The 23639-nt window shown below is 44.0% G+C and overlaps 2 protein-coding genes across 2 annotated transcripts; both read right to left on the bottom strand.

Moving 5' to 3' along the window:
- Positions 1-386: 386 nt before the first annotated feature.
- On the bottom strand, positions 387-10046 carry LOC117374385 (myc-associated zinc finger protein-like). Its single transcript, XM_033970483.2, has 9 exons — positions 8987-10046; positions 7256-7400; positions 6932-7146; positions 6098-6244; positions 5130-5380; positions 4455-4518; positions 4087-4258; positions 2989-3470; positions 387-1243 (listed from the first exon to the last, which is right to left on the bottom strand). The coding sequence occupies exons 1-8, from the start codon at positions 9017-9019 to the stop codon at positions 3001-3003; spliced, it is 1497 nt and encodes a 498-aa protein (XP_033826374.1). The 5' UTR covers positions 9020-10046; the 3' UTR covers positions 387-1243; positions 2989-3000.
- Positions 10047-11627: 1581 nt separating this feature from the next.
- Positions 11628-20418, bottom strand: cdipt (CDP-diacylglycerol--inositol 3-phosphatidyltransferase (phosphatidylinositol synthase)). Its single transcript, XM_033970503.2, has 7 exons — positions 20269-20418; positions 18805-18939; positions 18565-18671; positions 17968-18014; positions 17050-17131; positions 15485-15566; positions 11628-14627 (listed from the first exon to the last, which is right to left on the bottom strand). The coding sequence occupies exons 1-7, from the start codon at positions 20309-20311 to the stop codon at positions 14488-14490; spliced, it is 636 nt and encodes a 211-aa protein (XP_033826394.1). The 5' UTR covers positions 20312-20418; the 3' UTR covers positions 11628-14487.
- Between the last annotated feature and the right edge of the window lie 3221 nt (positions 20419-23639).

The raw sequence follows: 23639 nt of genomic DNA, 5'->3' as shown, positions 1-23639 counted from the left end.
TCGCCTCTCCACAGATCTGACCTGATTGCATCACTTACCGTCTCCATGGAGATAGCCACAGTTAATGCCATAATGTGGAAGAGTCTAGGCAATCATTTGCTTGAAACCCATAAATACCAGAACTAAAGCAGGACTGAACTAAGACTAACCCAGGACTAACCCAGGACTAAAATAATATTAATCTAGGACTAAACCAGGACTGAACTAAAACCAACCCAGGCCTAATTCAAAACTAAATCAGGAATTAACCAGGACTAAACTAGGACTAAACGAGCACTAAATCAGGACTGAACTAAGATTAAACCAAGATTAAATCAGGACTAAACTAGGACTAAACCAGTTCTAAACCAGGACTTGTTCTCATATTAAACAGGACCAAAGCCAAGTTACATTTTGTTTGGGTTTAATACATCATCATTTCCTATGCACTATGCTTTATGATACAGTCTGCACAGCCACAGACAAGTCACCAAAGAAGCTACGGATTACAAGAACCGCCCAGAAATACAAATCATATTAGAACAAATCAGATTAAAGGTCCTGTATTACACAAACTTCTGAGCTTTAAGCCATGTTATAATGCTGTTCCCTCCGCAAAAACATACCTGGAGTTGTGTTTTCATTCACACATGTTTGAGTAACACTTTATCAGTCTGTTTACATCCCCAAAGCTCAAAATTCTCTGTTCCACCTTGTGATGTCATGAAGCGGTAAGTTAACAACTCCTTTTACATTTACTTCAGTAGAGACTGGGAACTCCAGAGCTGAAATGATCCACATGATTCTAGTGAAGGTGTGTGGAGTTTAAAAACATGGTGGAGCACTTCCTTTATTACCACATGACATCACAAGGTGGAGCAGAGTGTTTTGTATTTGAGAGAAGAACTCAGCCTAAATATGCAGGTTTTATGTGTTAAACATGTGTGAATGAAACAAAACACAACTCCAGGTCTGTTTGTGATGAGGAAACAACATCAGAACAGATCAGAGCATAGTGTCATATGGTCCTTTAAAGTTAATACACATTCGAACATTTGATGGAAAATTTACAGGTTAATCCTTCGTCCCTTCCACAAATAAATAAGTCCACGAGAATCCAAAAAACAGGGGCTGTGCAAACCAAAAAGAACAGAGGGGGGTGCTATGGAGCAGGTAAAAACAGGTCATCCAAACTGGAGCCGTCTGAGTTCTTATGTACAAGAGTTTAGTGTTTCTGAGGAGAGAGGCCGTGTGCAAAACCAACCTGCAACAGACAAAACAGAAGAAGTATCAGCACGTTTAGAGTCAGCATGGACACAGCTGATGTCATCCACATTCTCTGGGGATGTGATGTTAACTGTAGGCACCCCCCTGTCTGAAGCTCTGTTGGACTTAAATCTGTTTTAACACAATCTGACCAGAAAGAAGTGACATAATTTTTGCTATTAAACAAGTCCCTCTCAAATAACATTACAGTCACAAGCTAGCTAGCATTAGCCAACAGTTTTTCAGTTAAGTCACTCACAAATTTTGTCTAAAATCAAACTCCTAAACAGGATGAACACTCAGATTGATCACAGGCTCCTCAAAATGTGCTGTTGTGAGTTTTTAGCCTATTTTGACAATGTTTGCTAATGTGTGCATTGTGTCTCCAGGGTAACCGATGAACAGTCCGCCATAGACATGTATGTAGAGCACCCCAGCCTGATGTCACTGTAAAGTATCAATTGAACAGTGCCATTTTTCTAAAGACTGTCAAAAGTATTGAAAATCGATACTCAAACTAGAGCCAAATTTTTTTCAGGTATTGATATTAGAAAGTCCCATTGACAGGACAGAAATGAACCTTTCCTGAATGTCTTCATAATGATCTTGAGCTGTATTAGAACAAGTATAAGACCACAAAGACTAGTACACGCCCATGGACCACTATGGATCCTACCTGGACCACTGAGGGATTACACAGATATAAGGCCACATGGGAATATAAAAGAAAGTACTACTATTTAATGTTGAAAATCACAGTATATTGTCTAAAGAGTGTTTATTATCATAGTGGTCAGTATCAGTATTGAGTCTATTGCTTAGTATCAAAATGGTGTATGAAGTTTTAGTCTTGTGACAGCTCTGCTTCTCCTTAACTGTCAGTGAGTCTGTGGGTTTGAGTCTGTTGTGAGTCTCGTGTGGAAGATGACATGTAAATGTAAATGTTCAGGAGCACCACCCCCCAGGGCCATCACTAGACCCACATTTGCTCCGGCCCTGCTCTCCACTGAGCACAATCTGTCTGAGTGCTATCGCATTTGAGGCTGCGACTCACAGAGTTTTAATAAAAATCAATGCTTCTACAAAAGAAAAGTACCAGAAGTGTCATTATGTGTCAGAGTCATTCAAGCATGTCAATTCTGAAGTGAATCATGTTCTTTAGGCTGATCATTAAGGGCTGAGTCACACTGAAAGAACACCAGGCTCCAGCCTGAGAACTTACATAGTGTTGTATTTTTTCTGTTCGTTCACACTACCTCCCTAAAATCCAAACTATCAGACTTTCCCTGGTACTGTCTCTACTGTCAGCAGAGACTTGGCCCATGATCGAACTGATAAGAGTATTATCTGCAAGAGTGATGAATAAGCAGCTAAATATTTTGTGTTTAACGTGTGGCATTTTATTAAAATACACTTTTCTGCCTAAAGACAGTTTGTGTAAGTCCAAAGCTTCAGGAGACGATTATTGTGCTGACACATTAAAGCAGGCGATGGTTCCTACCCGACCCACCTGCCATATCTGATCCAACCCACTCGCACCCACTCCGACTGTATTTGACCCAATCCACCAGCACTCGCCGTATTTGACCTGACCTGCTCTCACCCGGTGTATCTGGCCCAAGCCACCAGCATCATATCTGACCTGACCCGCCCGCTCTTACAGATGTTAGCTCCGCACCTCTTCTCTCTTAGCCCGGCCCCCCTCCTCTTAGGGATGTTAGCTCCGCCCCCCTCCTCTCTTACCTCTTACAGACGTTAGCTGTGAGTTTGGGGGTTGATGGAGGAGCAGTCTGTGACCAGTAGCCCGACCGCTTCCGTGGCCACTGTCGACTCTCCGCTGGTTCCCACAGCGATGGCTCCGATAGGCACAGCCACGCCCTCCACGGTGACGCCCGCCACGTTGACGCCCGCCACGTTGACGCCCGCCACGTTGACGCCCGCCACGTTGCCCACGGCGACGGCCTCCACCGTGGTGCCCGGTCCCTCCGCCGCCCGTCCCTCCCCCTGAGTGCCTGGGCCCAGGTGGGGCTCACTCTGATTGGCCGCATGCGTGCCCATGTGGCCCTGGAGCTGAGTGGCAGTTTTACACTGGACTCCGCAGAGCTGGCACAGCAGCACGCCACCCGCGGCCCCCCCAAATGCCCCCCGCGCCCCCCCGCTCTCCTTCCACTCCTGCCCATGGTGCTTCTGAGCGTGAACTCGCAGGTACGTCAGTGTGGTGAAGCCTGCAACCCGAGAGAGACTAACATAAGAACACATCACACATATACATCACATATGGTTTAGTCTCAGTATTAGCTGTAGTAGTAGTTGAAGTGCTACCGGTGATAGTATTTGTAGTAACACAAGTATTAGTATCAGTAGCAGTATGAGTATCAATGGCAATAGTAGTATCAGTATCAGTAGAAGTAGCAGTATCAGTAGTAGTGGCTGTAGTATTGACAGCAGTAGCCGTAGTATCAGTAGTAGTTGTTGTATTAACAGTAGTAGTAGTAGTAGTAGTAGTAGTAGTAGTATCAGTAGTAGTAATAGTAGTAGCTGCAGTTTCGGTATCAGTAGTAGTAGTAGTAGGTGTAGTATTGACAGTACTGTCTGTGTAATCCCTCAGTCGGTCAGGTCTGATCCACACAAAAGGCCAGAAGTAAAAACTGTCAACTGGTCAAAAAGTTGTAGGAGTGAAGAAGTTTTGCTGCTCTTCAGCCCTACAACTTTATGTCCAGTTGACAGATTTTACTTTTGGCTTTTATTATTGACAGTAGTCGTAGCAGTAGTTATAGTAACTGTAGTAGTATCCGTAGTAGTATCCGTAGTAGTAGCAGTAGTAGCAGTAGTAGTACTGACTGCGGTTGCAGAGGTGGCAGGAATGGTGCTGTGATTGGTTGTGGACTCTCATGTGATCTGTGATGTAAGCGGCCGACAGCAGCTTTCCACAGATATGACACGGAACCTTCTCCTCATGACGAATCAGGTGAGCCCTCAACCTGTCCCTGGTCGCAAACGCCGAGGTGCAGGTCTGAAAGAGGAGAGGGTCAGCCAAAAGAGCAGGAGTACACAGGAGCAGAGGAGGAGAGCCAGAGGCGAAGAGCCAGAGGAGTAGAGGAGAGGAGTAGAGGAGAGGAGTAGAGGAGCGGAGAGCTGCAGAGAGCAGCAGAGAGCAGCAGAGAGGAGCAGAGAGGAGCAGAGAGGAGCAGACTGGTGTAAATACATACGGTGCATTTGAAGGGTCTCTCTGTGGAGTGCACCTGTCGCACGTGGCTGTTCAGGTGGTCCGGTCTGAAACAAAAATCTAAGTTTATTGTCTCAAAATGAAATTATATTATTTTTAATTATTCAAACTCCCATTCACCACAGACAGAGAACAAACAGTGTGCCTCAGCAACTTCAATTAAAGGTCCTATACCAGATAAAATGTGAGCTTTAAGCCATGTGATAATGCTGTTCCCCCCACAAAAACATACCTAGAGTTGTGTTTTGTTTCATTCACACATGTTTGAGTAACACTTTATTATTAGTCTGTCTACATCTCCATGACATCAAAAGGTGGAAAGAGCATTTTGAGCTTTGAAGTGGTAGTTTTCATCACCAGGTGTCACCAGGGGTGTTTTCAGTTTGAGAGAAAAGAGCCTAATATGGGCCCTTTAAGGTTTAATTTCCTAAAAATGCGAGCATTTGTGTGATATTGGCTGGTGCTGGTTCTGTTCTGTTTGTTCCGTGTTATGTTCTGTTTGTTCCGTGTTATGTTCAGTGTTCTGTTCAGTTTGTTCCATGTTTGTTCTGTGTTCTGTTCCGTGTCTGTTCCATATCAGTTCTGTGTTTATTTCTGTCTGTGTTCCATGTTCTGTTCTGTGCGTGTGTTCTGCCCATAGCCTGTATAAGGTTGTTACCGTGAAAATGCCTTGGCGCAGTGCGGGCACACATAGGGTTTCTCGACGCCACCCTGGTGCGAGCGGACGTGGTAGCTCATACGGTCTTTGCGTTTGAAGCGCTGCTGGCAGACTGGGCACGAGTACGGCTTCTCATCAGAATGAGACAGGCGGTGGCGGTTTAAGTGGTACACATCACGGAACGCCTTACCACAAGCCTCACATGCGTGGCTTTTCCTGATGGGAGGGGCCGAGGGGGGCGGGGCTACGGACTGGAGGGGAGTGAAAGAGAGAAGGAAGGAGAGAGAGGGCATCATTAGTATTTATGCAACCACTGGACTCGGTGCAATACTTGAATTGATTTAATTTTTGTATTCATATTTAAAAGCATAAAACATACTAAATTTTAGCAAAAAAACATACTAAAATAATATATATCTTTTACATTATGGAAGTGGTTATTGGATTTAAAATCAAATAAAACTTGCATCCTCACTGTGAGCGGGCTCACATCTCCACAGACCTGACTCTTATTTGGCTGGGAGGAGGGCCTCCTGCTTGTATCATATCTCTATGTAGAATGTTCCCAAGTATGGCTTTAATGTTCTACTTTCATGGAAACATGGCGTGCCACCTGCAGAAAGTTACATACTGTAGTGGTCTGTGTAATCCCTCAGTCGTCCAGGTCTGATTCACAATAAAAGCCAAAGTTAAATCTGTCAACTGGACAAAAAGTTGTAGGAGTGAAGAGCTCATTCAAGCCGCTTCTTCAGTTCTGGTCAGATTACTGGTGGACACACTACAACTTTTTGTCCAGTTGACAGATTTAACTTTTTACACATTGTAACTTTAATTTTAAATAAACATTAAGATATAACACCTCCCTTTATGAATATATTTAAAATGTAAACATATGCCCAGTCCAAACTATAGGAGGATGGGAGGGCATCTGACACACAGGGACACAGGAGGATGGGAGGGCATCTGACCTGGTCGACGGAGCCCACCACGACCACGGCGGCCTGAATGGGCTGAGGGGGCACGGCCATGGAGACGGTTGCCGGGGCGATGGAGACTGTTGCTGGAGCGATTGAAACAGATACTGGGTCCATGGCAACGCTGACAGTGGGCGGGGCCTGTGAGAACAGTGACATCATCAAAAACAGATCATACAAAGGTCAGAGGCCAGTGAAGATGCATCATCTGCAGGAACATTAGCTCGCTTTTTGGCGAGTTTGGTCTCAAAACTCAGTCTGCACCAAAACATGTTTTACTCTATGGAGGTGGATTAAATTAAATATTAATAGAGGACAGTATAATTTACAGGCAATTTTCCCAGAATGCATTTCCCCCATAGAGAGCCCTTAAAATTTCACCTACAGACAACAACAATCTTGGGACTTCACAAGATTTTGATTAAATGAACAGAAGGATTTAACTCCAAAAAAAAAAAGAGGCAAAATTTGAAGTTTTGGACCAATTTTCAGTCTGATCCAGTTTATTCAAAAACTAAATGAGATCCAAAATCCTCTGTTCATTTGGTTCATATTAAATACACAAAGACATTTTCTCAACTTTTCTGTTTTGAATGTCCCATAAATGGTCCATTTTGGCTGTTTTTACTCATAAAACGTTTTATTTTTATATAAAAACATCATATGCCGGAAAACTTTCCTTACATTTATGTTTCAAATTAATATCTTATTATAAGATCTAAGTTTTTTTCCTCTTCACCAGCAGCGCCTTATTCGTTAAATCAGCCCTATTGTGCTTGTGTATCTATAGTGCTAATGTCCTGTCTAAACCGGGTCCAAACCCTGTACCTGTGTGTGTGAGGGGAGAGTCAGCTGAAGCAGGCTCAGAGGCACAGTTTGCTTGTGAACTTTGACCCCGTCCTCCTTCTCTCTGGCGGCACGGTCCTTCATCTTGACCCCAGTGTGGACAGACTGGTGCCGCCGCAGGTTATAACTGTTCTTAAACTCTTTGTTACACGTGGCACAGATGTGAGCGGGGCGAGCGGGCTTCACTACGGCTTTAACTGTGGAGAGACAGAGAGAACACATCAAAACTGTGACTAAACAGGGTCTAGAACAGGACTACACCGGGACTACACCGGGACTACACTGGGACTAAACAAGACGTCTCACCAGGCATTGGCTCCTCACTCAGGGCTGCTGTGTCCACAGTGGAGGGGGGGCTGACCAGTGGCTCTTCTGGGGGGCTCTGAGTGTCTAGATCTGGGAGCAACTCAGACTGAAGAGGGGGGTCAGTCTGGGGCTGGGAGGAGGGGGTCTGTGAAGAGGACAGAGAGAGGATAGACAGATGACAGAGAGAGAGGACAAAAAGAGGACAGAAAGAGGACAGAGAGAGGACAAACATGGTAATTGGTCACATTTTTATACGCCTTTCCACCTTCAAGGCTCAAAGCGCTTTACATCAAGAAACCACTCACCCATTCACACACACATTCATACGCTAGTGTACACAGACACTGAGGGTGAGGTGGGTTAAGTGTCTTGCCCAAGGACAAAAAAACAGCATTCATCTGTGGGAGCTAGAATAGCACCGCCAACCCGTGGATCAGTGGCTCTAACTGCTCTACCAATGTTTATGCAGAGAGAGGGATTTGAACCACCAACCTTCAGATTAGTGTACAAACACTCTACTGTCGCTGGAGATCATTTCAAATGTAAACACTGACACTTGACACTTTCATATAGACATTTCAAAATGTAACTACTATACTACTACACAACTATACTGTAAAGAAATATCAGAGAGATTAAGTCAAATAACAAACAAATGAATCCAAATAACCAACAACTGAGGGATTACACAGACAAACCAAAATAAACCTAATTTAAATGAGCCGTCAGCTTCATTCAAACACACTTATCAGCTGAGTCTTTACTGCCACAAAAATATATTTCCCCAAATCATGACGATATAAAATATAAAAGTCTCAAAAGTCTCACTCACAACATCGTTTCCTTGTTCTTTTTTCTGTATAAATAGTAGTTTTTGCATGAGTCTTGTGAGTGCACTTTGGGTCAGATAAAAAAGATACAGAATAGTTCTTGGCACTTTTGCCACGCCCCCTTTTTATTCAACTAATTGACCGTCTTTAGTCGACTACAGGCATATCTGTGTCTTTGATACATTTTTACCCTTGTATTTATGAATATGTGCATTTTCACTGCCTTAATGAGGACTAGTGGCGTCAAATAGAACTCTTTTATCGATTTTTACCATTTTATAGAACGCTTTTATCCATTTTTACCCTTTTATTTATAAATATTTACCATTTGTACTTCCTTAATGGGGATTAGTGGAGTCAAATAGAGCTCTTTTATCAATTTTTACCCTTTTATTTATGAATATTTACTATTTGTACTTCCTTAATGAGGACTAGTGGAGTCAAATAGAGCTCTTTTATCTATTTTTACCCTTTTATCTATGAATATTTGCCAATTTCACTGCCTTAATGAGGACTAGTGGAGTCAAACAGAGCTCTTTTATCCATTTCTATTCTTATCTTTATTTATCTGTAAAGGAACACCACATATCATGAACATTTAAAAAGTGTACAGTGTGTTGTGTGTATTGTGCAGCTCTTTGTAAACTGTTTATTTAGTTCTAAAGTGGAGTTAAAGGTTTTGTTTTAAAGTTTAGTCTTATATTTGGATAATAGGACTATAGAATAAGCAGACAGAGTGGACCAAAGCAGGGGGAGCTGTCCAGAGTGTGACCCGGCTCTGACCTCCCCCCTCCCGCCTGTAAACACACACACACACACGACCCCCCCTGTCCCCCCGGTGCTCTCGGTCCTCCGCTCCCCGGCCCCAGCCCCTCCGCTCCCCGGCCCCAGCCGCACTCACCTGGAAGAGGAAATTACTCCACGACGTGTCCATGGTGCGGCGGCGGGAGGAGGCAGGCGAGCGGGCCGAGGAGCAGTGCGGGGACGGCGGTTACAGAGGAGCTCCAAGTGCCGCCGAGAAAACCACCGACCCGGGGCACGAACCGGAGCCCGAACAGACCGAAAACTGCAGCAGTGCAAGCGGGTTCAGCGCAGTTACACCTGAATATAATGTGAATGTTCCGTAGTTATGCTTTAATATGGCAGCCTCATAAAGAGCTGCCCTGAAGAGGCTGAAATGCGCCAGACCGCGGGAGCCATGCTTTCTGTGGATGCTTCATTTTTATACATTTGCTTATGTCTACTGGTGAAGGGCATGCAAATTCTCTTAAGATGACAAAAACGAAGTCAAAATCATCTTTAAAATCTGCGAGGTGTCATTTATTAAAGCGCTAGCTCCGGAGAGGCCTAGTGGTGAGGTCCGCAGCCTCGGCCTGTCGTAGCGCTGGTCCCCGGGTTCAGAGCGCTGCTGCTCGGCCTGCCTCCGTGACTCCGCCCCGGCGCCGTCTCCCTCCGCGCGGCGACATGTTTTTTCGGTTTTTTTTCAGACGGCTCGGCTCTCCCGCTCTCCCGCTCTCGCCCTCCCCTCCTTCACAGCTCCGTTTTCTTTTTTTATCGCTTCTTCAGCCCCTCGCAGCTTTAAAGGGAAAGGATTTGGTGAACCCTCCCCACTCGGCGTCACGGTCCCCGGCTCTCCGCTGCTCTCGCCCCCTCTCCCGGCTCCCCTCGCCCCCTCTCGGCTGCTCGTCCTCCGTGGGCCGGACCAAAGCGCCTGAACCCCGCGGTGCGTCAGAGGCTCGGTGCGGCTGCTCCGGTGGCGGCAGAGGTGCACGGGGCCCGGTGTTGGGTTCGTTCTTTCGGCTCGGTGACTCGGTTCCTCGGTAAAATGGTGCCTGCTCCGGTGAAACGGCGTCTTAAAGGTAACGATGCGCGTGTGCAGCTGCAGCCGAGGTCAGCGCTCGGGCCCGGGCCGGACACGGGGCCGGACCCACCGACCCACGGACCCACGGAATGTCCAGAACCGCCCAGCCTCTGCACCCACGGAACCAGCACATTTGCATTTTTAGAAGCAGGTTTTCAGAAAATTGTCCTTTCTTTGTTGATTTTTTTTTTCTTTTTATATATTTATTTATTTTTTTGCACGTGCTTTTATTTTATCTATTGGGGTTACATATTATTTCTTTTACTCTATTTGTTCCCAGAGACACAGCCACGACACGAGCTGACCATCACCCATAGAAAACCAATGTAGACCTGACTCTGCAGCATCACCTGTGGAACCTGTTAAGGCTTTATATCTGACATGGGGGCCCGCCTTTCTCTGTAAAAGAGAAAACCCCAGTCCTGTGCTCACACTGAAGGTCACAGTCCAGGGAGGTAGGAGCAGGGCTTTGGGCTGCGTAGGTTGACCACAGGTCTCCATTGACCAGGGACCGTCCCAGGCTTGAGCCCTGTGTTGCCTGTTTTTCAGATTTTATACAATACCAGTGATTTATGTCAGTTTTACAGAAATGTCCAAAATGACCCCTGCCAACAGTAAAAAGGGGAATACGTTGTCACTTGTTTAGCTAAAATACAGAACACAGGGCTTCAACAGGCCTTAAGTAACCCCAGCTCTCAAGACATGGATGGAAATTGGCCTTTAGCTATAATCCGGTGTGTTTACATTCTTTTTGTATCATGTCTGTTCATTAGCATGCATTGTCCCGGTCAAATAAACAAATAAAATGAGCATAAGGCAAAGAATGCACCGACCAAAGTCCCTCAGGATAAACTGATACAAGAAAAATGAGAACAGAGGAGGTTACACTCTCTTCACAACATAATTTATACCGACCATCCCAACCTGAGTGTGTCCCAGTTTTGAATTTTCTGGTGATCCTATAGGGGGCTGGGTCACTAAAAGAGAATATGTCATTTTATTTTTTAATTTGAGTTTTCATTTGATTAATTCATATTGTGCATATTATAATTATCATGTAAGATTTCAGTCTAAATGTGTAAATCTGTCCCGTGTGTCCTCTGATCCTTCAATGGGACCATGGGACTGGTCCAGGAGCTGGTCCAGGAGCTGGTCCAGGAGCCTTATGCATGTTGAGGTTGAGACTATCACCAGTGAATCAAAGACACAGAGAGAACATGCAGACACCACAGAGACAGAGCACACCTGGACCAGGAATAGAACTCAGGACCTTATTGCTGTGCGGCGGGGAGTGCTTAACCCCTCAGGCCTAATCCCTCAGACACACGCGGGCACACACACACACACACACACGGACATGAACGGACACACACTGAAGGGGGGGAAGGGGGTCATGCACAACACAGTAAGTGCTGGGTTCTGGGAGTAAATTAATGTTTCACTGGAAATTCACTTAACGATTTAGATTTAAGTCACAAATGAACCAGGACTAAACCGGGACTAAAAGTATTAAACAAGGTCTAAACAAGGTCTGTTTTTTTAGTGCAGTTAGATCAGTTCAACTTTGACGACTAAATGTTGACACTTGACGGTCCTGGTTTAGTCCCAGTTTAGACTCAGTTTAGTCCTGGTCCAGTCCCTGGTCTAGACCCTGTGAGGGGTTAGTGTGAAGTCAACAGAAACATCCAAACAACAGGTTTATTTAATTGTCTTTTACAGTTCAGCAAAAACAATGAGCTTTAAATACGACTTGGGTTTGCTTCCATTTCTTATATTTAACATTTTTACATTCACATAAACAGAGCTACAGTTGCGCCCTCTACAGACCACTCACGGTACTGCAGCTTGTGGAAAACTACAAAAATAAAAATAAAAACTTCTGGGCTCAATCAGACCTGAGACTTTGTGAAAAGTTTGAGACACTGCTGTAGATTATTTGACCAAGAAAAGTTTGGCTTCCGAGTGCCACCAGATCTATACCAGGTCTAATCTAGGGCTAAACCAGGTCTATAACAGGACTATTCCAGGTCTAAAAGGGGGCTACATCATTTCCACTGTAGTTTAAACAGAAATGATCCAAATGATGACAGAAAAAGTGTCCCAAATAAACTGTAATGAGACAAACCCACAAACTGAAGCTCTGCCCCAGTCCCACCTGAAGGAATGGGACCAGTTTGAGAAACACTGGACCTGTATACCATCTTAAACAAATGTTATTCTTCTAAACCACCTTTTCTCCCTCTAAATCAGACGTAATATTATGAAATATCCCGCCGTGGGACTTTAACCCTGTTCTAAGTGTTCTAGTGTAGTGTCCACCTCGTGATGTCATCGGGTGGCTCTCCCCTGTCTTTTTCGTGTTGATGTGACTTTGAGTTCCACGTTTTCAGTCCAAACCAAAGTGAAAATTCCAAATTAAACCAAAATTCTATAAATATTTTCCAAAGCCGAGGTCTGAACGAGGACAGAAGCGTCTAAAAGCACCAAACCCCCATCTGCCCGCACACAGGTTTGTAATGGAATAAAACATCGTCTTTTACCTCTAAACAACAAAAACATGGAATTTCTGTCATAATAATAGTAATAACAATAATAAAAAAACACCAGGAAATAAAACACAAACTTGTCTAATTTTAACAATAATTATGTGAATAATTTAACATTTGACTGGAAATTCACTTAAAGACTTAAGCCACGAACCGGCACTAAACTGGGACTAAACAAGGTCCTAACTAGTTCTAACCCACATCTAAACTAGGTCTGAACTGGGTCTAAATCAAGACTAAACCATGATCAGTTCAACTTTCAAAACTAACTGTTAACTTTATGAGTCTAGTCCCGGTCTAGTCCCGGTCTAGTCCCGGTCTAGTCCCGGTCTAGTCCCGGTCTAGTCCCGGTCTAGTCCCGGTCTAGTCCCGGTCTAGTCCCGGTCTAGTCCTCTTTGGTGGCTCGTAGCTTAAACACATACACATTTGTACAAACAGTGCTCTAAATCAGACTAAATTCTGCTGTTTTAATATTCTTCTCTTCTCTTTAATACTCTTAATATTTCTCACCAAATAAATCTATTTTCAGACATTTTAATAAAACCACTGTGCTTGAATCAAAAATACCAGACTTTTCCCCAGGCCTCGAACGCACCACAGCCAATAGTACTGCCCACAGTTTACCCCGATCTGAGGTCAGAGGTCAAAGCTCTCAGGTGGAGTTTGCAGATGTGTTCATCTGGTCCATGGTTAACATCTCAGTGCCTTTTGTCAGTTTAAATAAACAATTTTTTGTTTTTTCCACAATATCTTCATAAAGTGAAGTCAAGCTCAAAGACGTGAGTGTTGTCAGTTAAGATTAATATGACAAATTTGTGGAGGTAATCCCAAACTAATATTTCAATATTTGTGGAGCAGAAGTTTAGAGATTTATTTAAAAACACTGAACTCTCAAGAGCGCTCTACAGACCCCTGTCCTCCATCTTAGACCACGGCGTTGTATCTAAAATGGCGTCTCGTGACGTTGAGGCCTGGTTTCACTGAGCTGCTCTCATGTTTGTGAATGTCGTGAGTTTGGTCGTGATTTGTTCAGTTTGCTCTGGAGGCGCAGCTAAAGTTAAAGCTGCTCTGTGTCACTTTTCTGATGGAGAGTTTGGCGTAGGCTCATCTTCGTGGCAACTGTATCGTATTTGAGTGAATGTTCCACTGTATGGCATTAAACTCATCATTCCTGCATGTATTCAATAACAGGTGTTAAAATGCTTAAAATTACCTTGAAAAACTTCATTCTTACAGAGAGTGGCCTCGCCTCTCCACAGATCTGAGCTGTAACTTGTCCTGGTGACGTTTGAGTGATGAGTTTAATGCTGTGCTGTGGAACATTCCAACCAAGGCAATGACATCTCCATGGATATGAGCAGGTGAGGGACCCTTCACCAGAAAAGTTCCACAGTGCACCTTTGAAGGGACAGGACTGAATTCAGGGAGTGTTTGCAGTTTCTATGACGACACAGGAGGAGCCGACAGGAGCAAAAACCCAGGGATGAAAGATGCAGTCAACACGGGCTTTTAAAGTCCCTATAAAAGGTCCTGGTTCGGTCCTGGTTCAGTCCTGGTTCAGTCCTGGTTCAGTCCTGGTTCAGTCCTGGTTCAGTCCTGGTTCAGTCCTCGATCAGTCCTCGATCAGTCCTCGTTCAGTCCTCGTTCAGTCCTCGTTCAGTCCTCAGCTTCTGTAAATGTCTCTGCTCCTGTCTGCTCCTCTGAATCTACATTAACAACAATTTAAACAAAAAAACAAAACTAAAACTCCCTAAACTCCAGCATGTCCCTGTGCACCTCCTCTCATTTTAGCGCTCCGTCTCCTCATGACGGTGCTGCACGCTCTCCTCCCTCCACTTGTACTTCCTGTCCGGCAGAATTCGGATTGTTGTCATGGTGATGTTCCTGTTTCACGTACGTATTGTTGTCATGGTGATTCCCCGGCGGCGTGTGGATTGTTGTTGTCAAGGTGATGGCGTGCGGCTCGTTGTCATGGTGATGTCACGCTCACCTCTCTCACTGCTTCTTGGCCCCCTGTCGCTCAGCCGTGTCGATGGCCGCCATGTTCTGGGACGCGGTGACAAGGTGCACCACGGAAATGGCCGATTTGGCCAAAGAGACGAGAGCGCAGACGAACAGCAGCCCGTACAGCCATCCTGAGGAGAGAGAGAGATTGATGTACAGAGAGAGGAGGGAGAGAGAGAGAGAGCGATAGACAGAGAAACAGAGAGAGAAGGAGAGAGACTTGAATACAGACGAACAGCAGCCCGTCTGAGGAGAGAGATTAATGTACAGAGAAAAGAGGAGAGGAGAGAGATTTAAATAAAGAGGGAAGAGAGAGACTTAAATAAAGAGGAGAGACAGATTTATATAAAGAAAAGAGACTTATATACAGACGAACAGCAGCTCGTACATCCATCCTAAGAAGAGAGATTTATATAAAAAGGAGAGAGAAACACTTGCATAAAGAGGAGAGAGAATTACATAAATCTCTCTCCTCTCTTTATATAAAAAGGAGAGGAGAAAGAGACTTATATAAAGAGGGGAGAGAGAGTTAAATACAGATGAACAGCAGCCCGCACAGCCATTCTGAGGAGAGAGATTTATATAAAGAGGAGAGAGAGGGAGAGGTAATTATATAAATCTCTCTCTTCTCTTTACATAAAGAGGAGAGGAGACAGAGACTTGCCTGCACAGCCATTCTGAGGAGAACAGGAGAGTGAGAGATTAATGTACAGAGAAAAAAAAGAAGAGGAGAGAGACTTGTATACAGAGGAAGAGGAGTCTGCACAGCCATCTTGGGGGGAGAGAGAGAGACTTGAGGAAAAGAGGAGAGGCTAAAAACCTTTAGTGATTAAGATTAAATCAGTAATAGAATAGTTCTCAGTAAAAGTTATATTTGATGTGAACGTGTTTAGCTCGTGTCTGGGGTCACAGAGTTTGTGGAATTTAAAATAAAAATCTTACATTTGTTTTATACTGATCGTTTCTGACAGTTTTCCCTGGGTTTTACCTGCAGGCTCCTCGATGTGGTAGAGGACATAGAGGAGGCAGAAGAAAAGCTCATTTCCAGCGCACATCGCAAACAGAACCGGCTGAAACAAATGCACAAAACACAAACACATGTAAAACTCGAATCAAAACTGGACAGTCAGAGGGTCACTGCTCTGATTCTGACCCTACACGTTTAAGTCTGTGTGACACCTTCACTTTGACGGTCCACTCAGACTCGTTCAGCCAGAACCACACGCTTTGACAAAATTTTACAAAGACGAGTGGATCTGGAGGTGTAGTCTGTCTCCCTGACTCCTGAGGGCGTGATTGACAGGCAGATTAACCAATCGGAGATGGACGCTCCGTTTGCGTCAAATGAAACATGGCCGCTTACGTTACGACTTTATCTCAGGTCAAAGAAGTTATAGATTTAGTTCTGAATGACAGAGTTTTGGAGAAACAAACGAGCCGTGATTCTATCGTTTTACTTTAGGATGGAGCTTTGTCTCGCTCTGCAGTCCCATTACAGACCATATATATTAGTATGAATATTATGACCATATATATAGTGCTGTGAAAAAGTAGTTGCCCCCTTACCGATTTCTTACTTTTTCTGCACCTTTCAGATCAAGCAAACTTAAATATTAGACAAAGATAACTCGCAAGTAAACACAAAATGCAGATTTAAATGCCGCTGATTGTATTTATTAAAGGAAAAGAGACATCTGAACCTACATGGCACAGGTGAAAAAGTAACTGCCCCCTAAATTATTTTAAATCAGCCACATTGGAGGGTTTTCGAGTATGAACCTTTGACTAAGCCACTCCAAAACCCTCATTTTGTTTTTTTAAGCCATTCAGAAGTGGACTTGCTCTTGTGCTTTGGATCATTGTCCTGCTGAAGATGTTCCTTTGTGACCTCTTGGATCAGTCGTTGCTGTGCTCTTGGGGTAATTTTTGTAGGCCGGCCACTGTACCACTCCATCTCCATTTGTGGAAAATGGCTCTCATCGTAGTTGTGGCGGAGTCCCAAAGATGTAGAAATGGCTTTGTAACCTTTTCCAGCTTGAGACTTGTCATGTCATGTCGACTTTGGGTCACGGGATGATGTTTTGGATTCAATACGACCAATTTCACCTTGTCAGACAGGTTCTATTTAAGTGATCCTTTGATTTGAAAGGTCTGGCAGCAATCAGGCCTGGGTGTGGCTATGAAACTGAACTCAGATTTCCACAATAATATGTTTAATCACAGTTACCTCATCATTTAACATAGGGTACAGTTACGTCATTTTATGTTTACTTGGGTTATCTTTGTTTAATATTTAAATTTGTTTGACGATCTGCAACAGTTAAGTATGACACACATGCAAAATAGTAAGAAATCAGGAAGGGGGCAAATACTTTTTCACAGCACTGAATACAGTCTATGATCAAGATGGAGGCTCATCTCGCTCTGTGCTTCCACTACAGACACTTCAGGAGTCACACAGGAGGGAGAAGGGTTTGTCTACTCAGGCCCAGACAGTACAGGAAGCAGGTATTAGTAGTATTTGTAGTGTTTGCAGTCTTGCAGTACTTGTACCTTAGAGGTGTAGTAGACTCGAAGGATGGGGTTTCCGGACAGGTCGATGGTTTTGTGACTCGACGAGCCTTTTATTGTAGAGCTGAGGGCACAGGAAGTGATGTCACAAGAAGAAGAACTTACTCAATAGTTATGAAACCTATTTTAGTTTAAAAAGACTCAAAGGTGAATGTTTTTTGTGAACAGTTTTGAAGATCAGATGTGATTTTAGTTCATTCTTAAAGGAAATAAAAAATACTGTATACTGTGTGCATGGGCGTGTCCTACAGCTGCGGGGGCGTGTCCTACAGCTGCGGGGGCGTGTCCTACAGCTGCGGGGGCGTGTCCTACACCTGCGGGGGCGTGTCTTACAGCTGCGGGGGAGTGTCTTACAGCTGCAGGGGCGTGTCTTACAGCTGCAGGGGCGTGTCTTACAGCTGCAGGTGAGTGTCTTACAGCTGCAGGGGAGTGTCTTACAGCTGCAGGGGAGTGTCTTACAGCTGCAGGGGAGTGTCTTACAGCTGCAGGGGTGTGTCTTACAGCTGCAGGGGCGTGTCTTACAGCTGCAGGGGAGTGTCTTACAGCTGCAGGGGAGTGTCTTACAGCTGTAGGGGTGTGTCTTACAGCTGCAGGGGAGTGTCTTACAGCTGTAGGGGTGTGTCTTACAGCTGCAGGGGCGTGTCTTACAGCTGCAGGGGAGTGTCTTACAGCTGTAGGGGTGTGTCTTACAGGTCTAGGGGCATGTCTTACAGCTACAGGGGAGTGTCTTACAGCTGCAGGGGAGTGTCTTACAGCTGCAGGGGAGTGTCTTACAGCTGTAGGGGTGTGTCTTACAGGTCTAGGGGCATGTCTTACAGCTGCAGGGGACTGTCTTACAGCTGCAGGGGAGTGTCTTACAGCTGCAGGGGCGTGTCTTACAGGTCTAGAGGTGTGTCTTACCTGTGCAGGTGGAGCCAGTGGCTGCTGATGTCCAGACACATGCTCACCTAAAACACACAAACTCACTGTAAACTCATTTAAACACTTAAAATGCCATTTGTAGGACTTTCAGCTATTCAGAATATAGACACAGGTGGCAGGACAGAAGAATGCTCTCTGCCTTATGTGTTCACTTTCTCTGTAAAAAATTCTGGCTCCTCTCTGTAACTGCTGCTGTCAGGCTCATCATTCTGACCTTAAAATGTTGGTATTAACCCTCTCTACATCATCCTGGTGTTTTTATTTCACTATTTTGTCCCTAAATCAAGATATGAACATTAATAACAAACAAAGCAGGTGCCTTTTTCCCCCCGAGGTCACTGGCTAGTGTTAGCAATAGGTTTGATTGACACCGTTGCTAAGGAAAGGGGCGTTACTTTCAACACCTTCCCTCCTGATTCGCTCTTTTGTTGCTATGGTACTTGCGGTCAGATTTCCAAATATGGGTCTTGGCTCCAAATTTGCTGCTATAAATGCTAGCCTCGATGAACTTCATTTGGAGCTGAGTGCAATGGATGAAGTCACACTCAGAACACTTTACACAGTCTGTGGTCGTACCTGGAAGAGGAAGGTGTAGGAGGGATAGAGCAGGGACAGATTGACCAGGAGACACATGGTGGCACAGCGGTCAGTCAACATGTCCATCATCGCTCCAAACTTTGTCGCTAAAAACACACAACGTAGTTCTGGGTTAGTACCGGCGCTAGTCCCCGGTTCAGTCCCCGGTTCAGTCCCCGGTTCAGTCCCCGGTTCAGTCCCCGGTTCAGTCCCCGGTTCAGTCCCCGGTTCAGTCCTCACACTGGTTGAGGGCTCTGGCAGCATGTCCATCAAACGCATCGAGAAGAGCGCTGAGGAGGTAACAGAAGACAGCAGGCCACGGACAGTAGGGCATCAGGAAGAAGGAGAGGAACGCCAGCACCACACGGGCATAACCTGAATATACACACAGATACGAGTGTTGTCACGATACTAAAATGTCAAACTCATTTCCATAGACTCGATACTCGATACCACGATGACAATAAAAAAACACTCTGGCTTTAAACAACAGAATTTGATTTTCAACATCACTCTTTCTTTAGACAATATATTCTGATTTCCACATTAAATAGTAGTACTTTCTTTTCTATTCCCATGTGGCCTTATATGTGTGTAATCTCTCAATGGTCCAGGTAGGCTCCATAGTGGTCCATGGGCGTATACTAGTTTATGTGTCTTATACTGATATCATGATCGAGTTTGAAATTTTACACTAGACCACACACTCCAAGAATTAAACCTGTGATCTCCTGGAGAGAGGGTATTTCACTTAACTCCGAGAAACAAGTTTGAGACACGCCCTGTGGAGATGTGCAGACAAACATATACTGTCCTGGCATGACTATCTGGTTTCACATTTTTACACTTTAATGGTCCTATATTACACACAGACTGACTCTTGCGAGCTTTAAGGCATGTTATAATAATGTTACCTCCTCAAAAACAGACCTGGAGTTGTGTTTTGTTTCATTCACACATGTTTGAGTAACACTTTATTATTAGTCTGTCTACAGCTCAAAAGCTCAAAATGCTCTGTCCCATCTTGTGATGTCATGAAGTGGTAGTTTTCAAGTTAACAGCTCCTTTTACCTTTAGTTTAGTAGAGATTGGAAATTCCAGGGCTGAAACGATCCAAATGATTCTAGTGAAGGTGTGTGGAGTTTAAAAACACAGTGGAGCAGTGGAGAAGAAGTCAGCCTAAATATGCAGGGCTTTTATGTTAAACATGTGTGAATGAAACAAAACACAACTCCAAGTATGTTTGAGATGAGGAAACAACATCATAACAGAGGTCAGAGAATAGCTTTTTTTCTATAGCCATAAATCACAGCTGTTGCTTCAGAAGACTTTAAAAGAGTTTGATAAATCCAACAATGAAATAAGCATCAACACATTATAAATAAATGTCATTAAATGTCAGATTTAATGTCTTCTTTGCAAAAACACCCGTCTAAATCCATGTTATAATTCAAACATCTCTCCTACACGTCCCTCTTCAGACATGTTCTGTTCTCCGGCATTTGCAAACTTTAATTTAAAAGTAAAAATGAAATTGGAACATTTTATATTCAAAATAGCGGGTCAATTCTGTGTTTTTTGTTTTCATTTGTGTAAAATATGTGCATAAAGCAGCTCATGACCTCCTGATGACAAGAGGAGAAGGCTCGCGCTAAATGAACGGGAAATGACATGAACTCGAGTCTAAATGAGCTTTAAACTGACCGATGAGGTTGGGCACGAACAGGAAGATGTTCTCCTCGGACATGGCGCCGGTTAAATCCGCGGATTTGTGAAAGAAACGGGGAAAATGTCGCGTTTTGTGGAATTTGTTCAGCTCCAGGAAGAAAAGTGATGTTTTTAACACTTCCGGTGTATGTCAAAGCGTCAATGACGTCACAAACCAAAGAAGATCCGGTCTGACCCTTCACAATAAAACATCATAATCATAATGGTTCGTTCACACCAAACGCAAATTACGCGTCAAAGTCGAGTGATTTCCATGTTATCTAAAGGCGCCTTGATGCGAGTAAAAGCAGCGTGAATGAAGCAAATTGGGCAACGCGAGTCCCACGTTTTGAGCGAATCAAGCGCAAAAATAACATGCTTTTACTTTAAAATATTTATATGGTTAGAAAGTTCCATACTGTGCCTTTAAGTAGCATTTGTTAAAGCAGGGCAAGTGGAGACAGAAGTAGCCCGTTTTAATTTAAAAAGTCATATTATCATTCAGGATCTGTAAATGTGAACCTTTATTTTATTTATAAAGAGAAAATGTTTTTAAATAAACATGCTTCATTCGTCCTCTATTTTTATAATGGTCGCATGACTTACACTGACGTAGATTTAGTTTAGATTTAGTGTAATATACAATGTAAAAAATATATGTTATGTTTCTGTCATTGCTGTTTCAGATAACATCATCACATTCTACTGGCCGATCATATTTCACACAAATGGAGCAGATAAAATTAATCTTGTTGCAGTAGACTGATTTTGTGATGCCCGTTTCTTTATCACGTCTCGTTTCACCGGCAAACCCCCGTGTCCTGTATAATACAAACTCGCGCTTTTATTGTGAAAGTCTCGGTCTGTTTTGTGCGCGCGCAAGTGACGCTTTGACGCGCGCTGCCACAGGAGCCATGACGCTTCCGTGACGCGCTGCTCCGCCTCTTCGCTCTGAAAACAATAATCAGGTTTATTTATAGACCCATCACATCAGAGCGCGCTGGGCCTCACGAGCCTCCATTTTGAGTCACATTTAAACTCACAATAAAAGATCTGAGCTGTAATGTGTGCGCAACTCCCACGTTTCATTCATTTATTTAATCCACATTCAGTCCTCCTTTTGGTTAGTCCTGGTTTGAATTTGTACAGCAACAGTGTAGTCCCATTTTAGACCTGGTTTAGCCCTAATTTAGACCTGGAACAGTCCTGGTTTAGTCCTGGTGGTACTTAGTGTGAAAAGTCTAACTGTTGTCTGCATGGAGATGTTATTTCATTTCACAATGGTAAAAACTTCACTAATTAAATCGCTGGTGTTTTTATTGCTCAAAAAACACCTTGAAAAACATTCTGACCTGTAACTTTGCCTGGTGACATCACCCATGTCCATGGAGATATTTTATTTTTAAGCCTATCTTTTTTAACTTCATGCATGCCCTTATTTGTACTTATTCAGTGTTTTTATGTTGCACTTCATCACCAAAGAAAGTTCCTAGTTAGTGAGCTGTGTTCACCGACAATGGCAATAAGAGTCTTCTGATTCTGAGATGAGCAGAAGACCAGACCCTCCACCAGAAAAGTTATGGGGTAGCTTTACATGTGAGAACTCGGAGCTGTGGGAGCATAAATGTACCGCCATTTTGAGGACCTCTTTATACTGTTTTTTTTTTTTTGTTTGGTTGTTTTTTTTTAAACTCATTTATATTTTGTATTTTACCCCTTTCTTATAATATAGTCTCTGGTTCAGTCCTTGGTCTAATCCCTGGTCTAGTCCTCAAGTCCCTGGTGTAGTTCCAGTTTGATCCAGGTTTAATCCCTGGGTTAGTCCTGATTTAAACCTTGTTCAGTCCTTGGTTTGGTCCCCAGTTGAGCCCCTGGTCTAGTTCCAGTCTGATCCAGGTTTAGTCCCTTGGCCAGTCTCCGGTCTAGTCCTGGATCAGTCCTGGTTTAGACCTTGTTCAGTCCCCAGTTCAGTCCTGGTCCAGTCACTTTATCAGCATCACATGACCTGTAGCAAATCTATCATTTTACAAACTCATATTTCTTTATTAGTAAACACTTTTGTCCTCAGCCTCTTCCCTTACACCCATCACGACCTCTGACATTTTAAAATAGATACATAAAATAAATTAAAATAAAAAATAAACACACCAGGAGCCACATTTGGGAATCATTTATTGGATGTTTGAATTTTTCAGTTTTGAGCCAAATGTCTGAAGAAAAAAAAACATGAAACAAACTGAAATGTCTGTGGCTTCTGATCGGCCCTCAAAGTCCCGGAATGGTCCCGGAATGTGAAGTAACACTTAAACAAAATAAAACGGAATTATTGGCAAAATCCGACCTGACAGAATCCACCCGCGGCTTCTCCATTTGCACTTTTGAAACAGTGCAGACGAGGTAGCTGCAAAAACTGTGCAAACATCAGCCCCAACCAACAGAGTGCGTCCAAATATATTTACAAAAACTCAAAACATGGCACCAGAACGAAAAGGGTTAATACTGGCTCGAATGGAACGCACGGCCCTGAGGCTTCTGGGAAACGGAGTCCATCTCTTTAGCTCATGTGGTTTAAACAGGAAGCCACGCCCGCCTCTGTCCCCTGAAAATACAACGCTTTTCTCAGAGTTTTGGTCCAATGAAAAGGCGCCAACGACGGGGGTCAAGATCAGGAGGAGCGTTCATTGTAAATCGTTTAGATTATAATGAACTAATCTAATTTTCTCATTTATTAATTTTTTTAAGCTTATTTCAGTCATGAGGTTTGGGAAAGAAATGTGCCACTGACAGGTTCAGTCCCTGGTTCAGTCCCTGGTTCAGTCCCTGGTTCAGTCCCTGGTTCAGTCCCTGGTTCAGTTCAAATCAGGGGCAGTTCAAATCAGGCTAAAAACATTTTAGTGGACTCTCGTGGTACTTGACACATTATGGCATCTCGGTCCTTCACTGTGATTGGATCAAACCGTCACATGACCCTCGGACGTGGATTACATCATTGGTGCCCTCGGACCCAAAACGCATTAAACTCATTTGCATAAAAAGGGGGCGTGGCTTCCTGCATGCCCTATTAAAACTCTCACAGTAACAAACTCCCCGTAGTGGTCAACATCGCTAAATACATCTTTAAAAAACTAACAATAAAAATCTGAGACGACTGTGAAGCGGAGAAAGACCACATGCCCTCCCATCCTCCTGTTTCCCTGTGTGTCAGATGCCCTCCCATCGTCCTGTTTCCCTGTGTGTCAGATGCCCTCCCATCCTCCTGTATCCCTGTGTGTCAGATGCCCTCCCATCCTCCTGTTTCCCTGTGTGTCAGATGCCCTCCCATCCTCCTGTTTCCCTGTGTGTCAGATGCCCTCCCATCCTCCTGTTTC

The sequence above is a fragment of the Periophthalmus magnuspinnatus genome, chromosome 8, assembly GCF_009829125.3.
Source record: "Periophthalmus magnuspinnatus isolate fPerMag1 chromosome 8, fPerMag1.2.pri, whole genome shotgun sequence".
Lineage (NCBI taxonomy): Eukaryota > Metazoa > Chordata > Actinopteri > Gobiiformes > Gobiidae > Periophthalmus > Periophthalmus magnuspinnatus.
The sequence above is the reverse complement of the archived record's forward strand: the minus strand, read 5'-3'. Positions and strand labels throughout refer to the sequence as shown.

Bases quoted from the DNA above. Each gene is read 5' to 3' on its own strand.
- LOC117374385 (XM_033970483.2), bottom strand. From the start codon at position 9,019: ATGGACACGTCGTGGAGTAATTTCCTCTTCCAG. The intron at 4,519-5,129 runs GTAACAACCTTA...TTTTTGTTTCAG, and splicing joins TGCGCCAAGGCATTTTCACG to ACCGGACCACCTGAACAGCC. The intron at 3,471-4,086 runs GTCAGTACTACT...CTCGGGTTGCAG, and splicing joins CTGCCACCTCTGCAACCGCA to GCTTCACCACACTGACGTAC.
- cdipt (XM_033970503.2), bottom strand. From the start codon at position 20,311: ATGTCCGAGGAGAACATCTTCCTGTTCGTGCCCAACCTCATCG. The intron at 18,940-20,268 runs GTCAGTTTAAAG...GTGTATATTCAG, and splicing joins GTTCGTGCCCAACCTCATCG to GTTATGCCCGTGTGGTGCTG. The intron at 18,015-18,564 runs GTACGACCACAG...TGTGTGTTTTAG, and splicing joins CCTACACCTTCCTCTTCCAG to GTGAGCATGTGTCTGGACAT.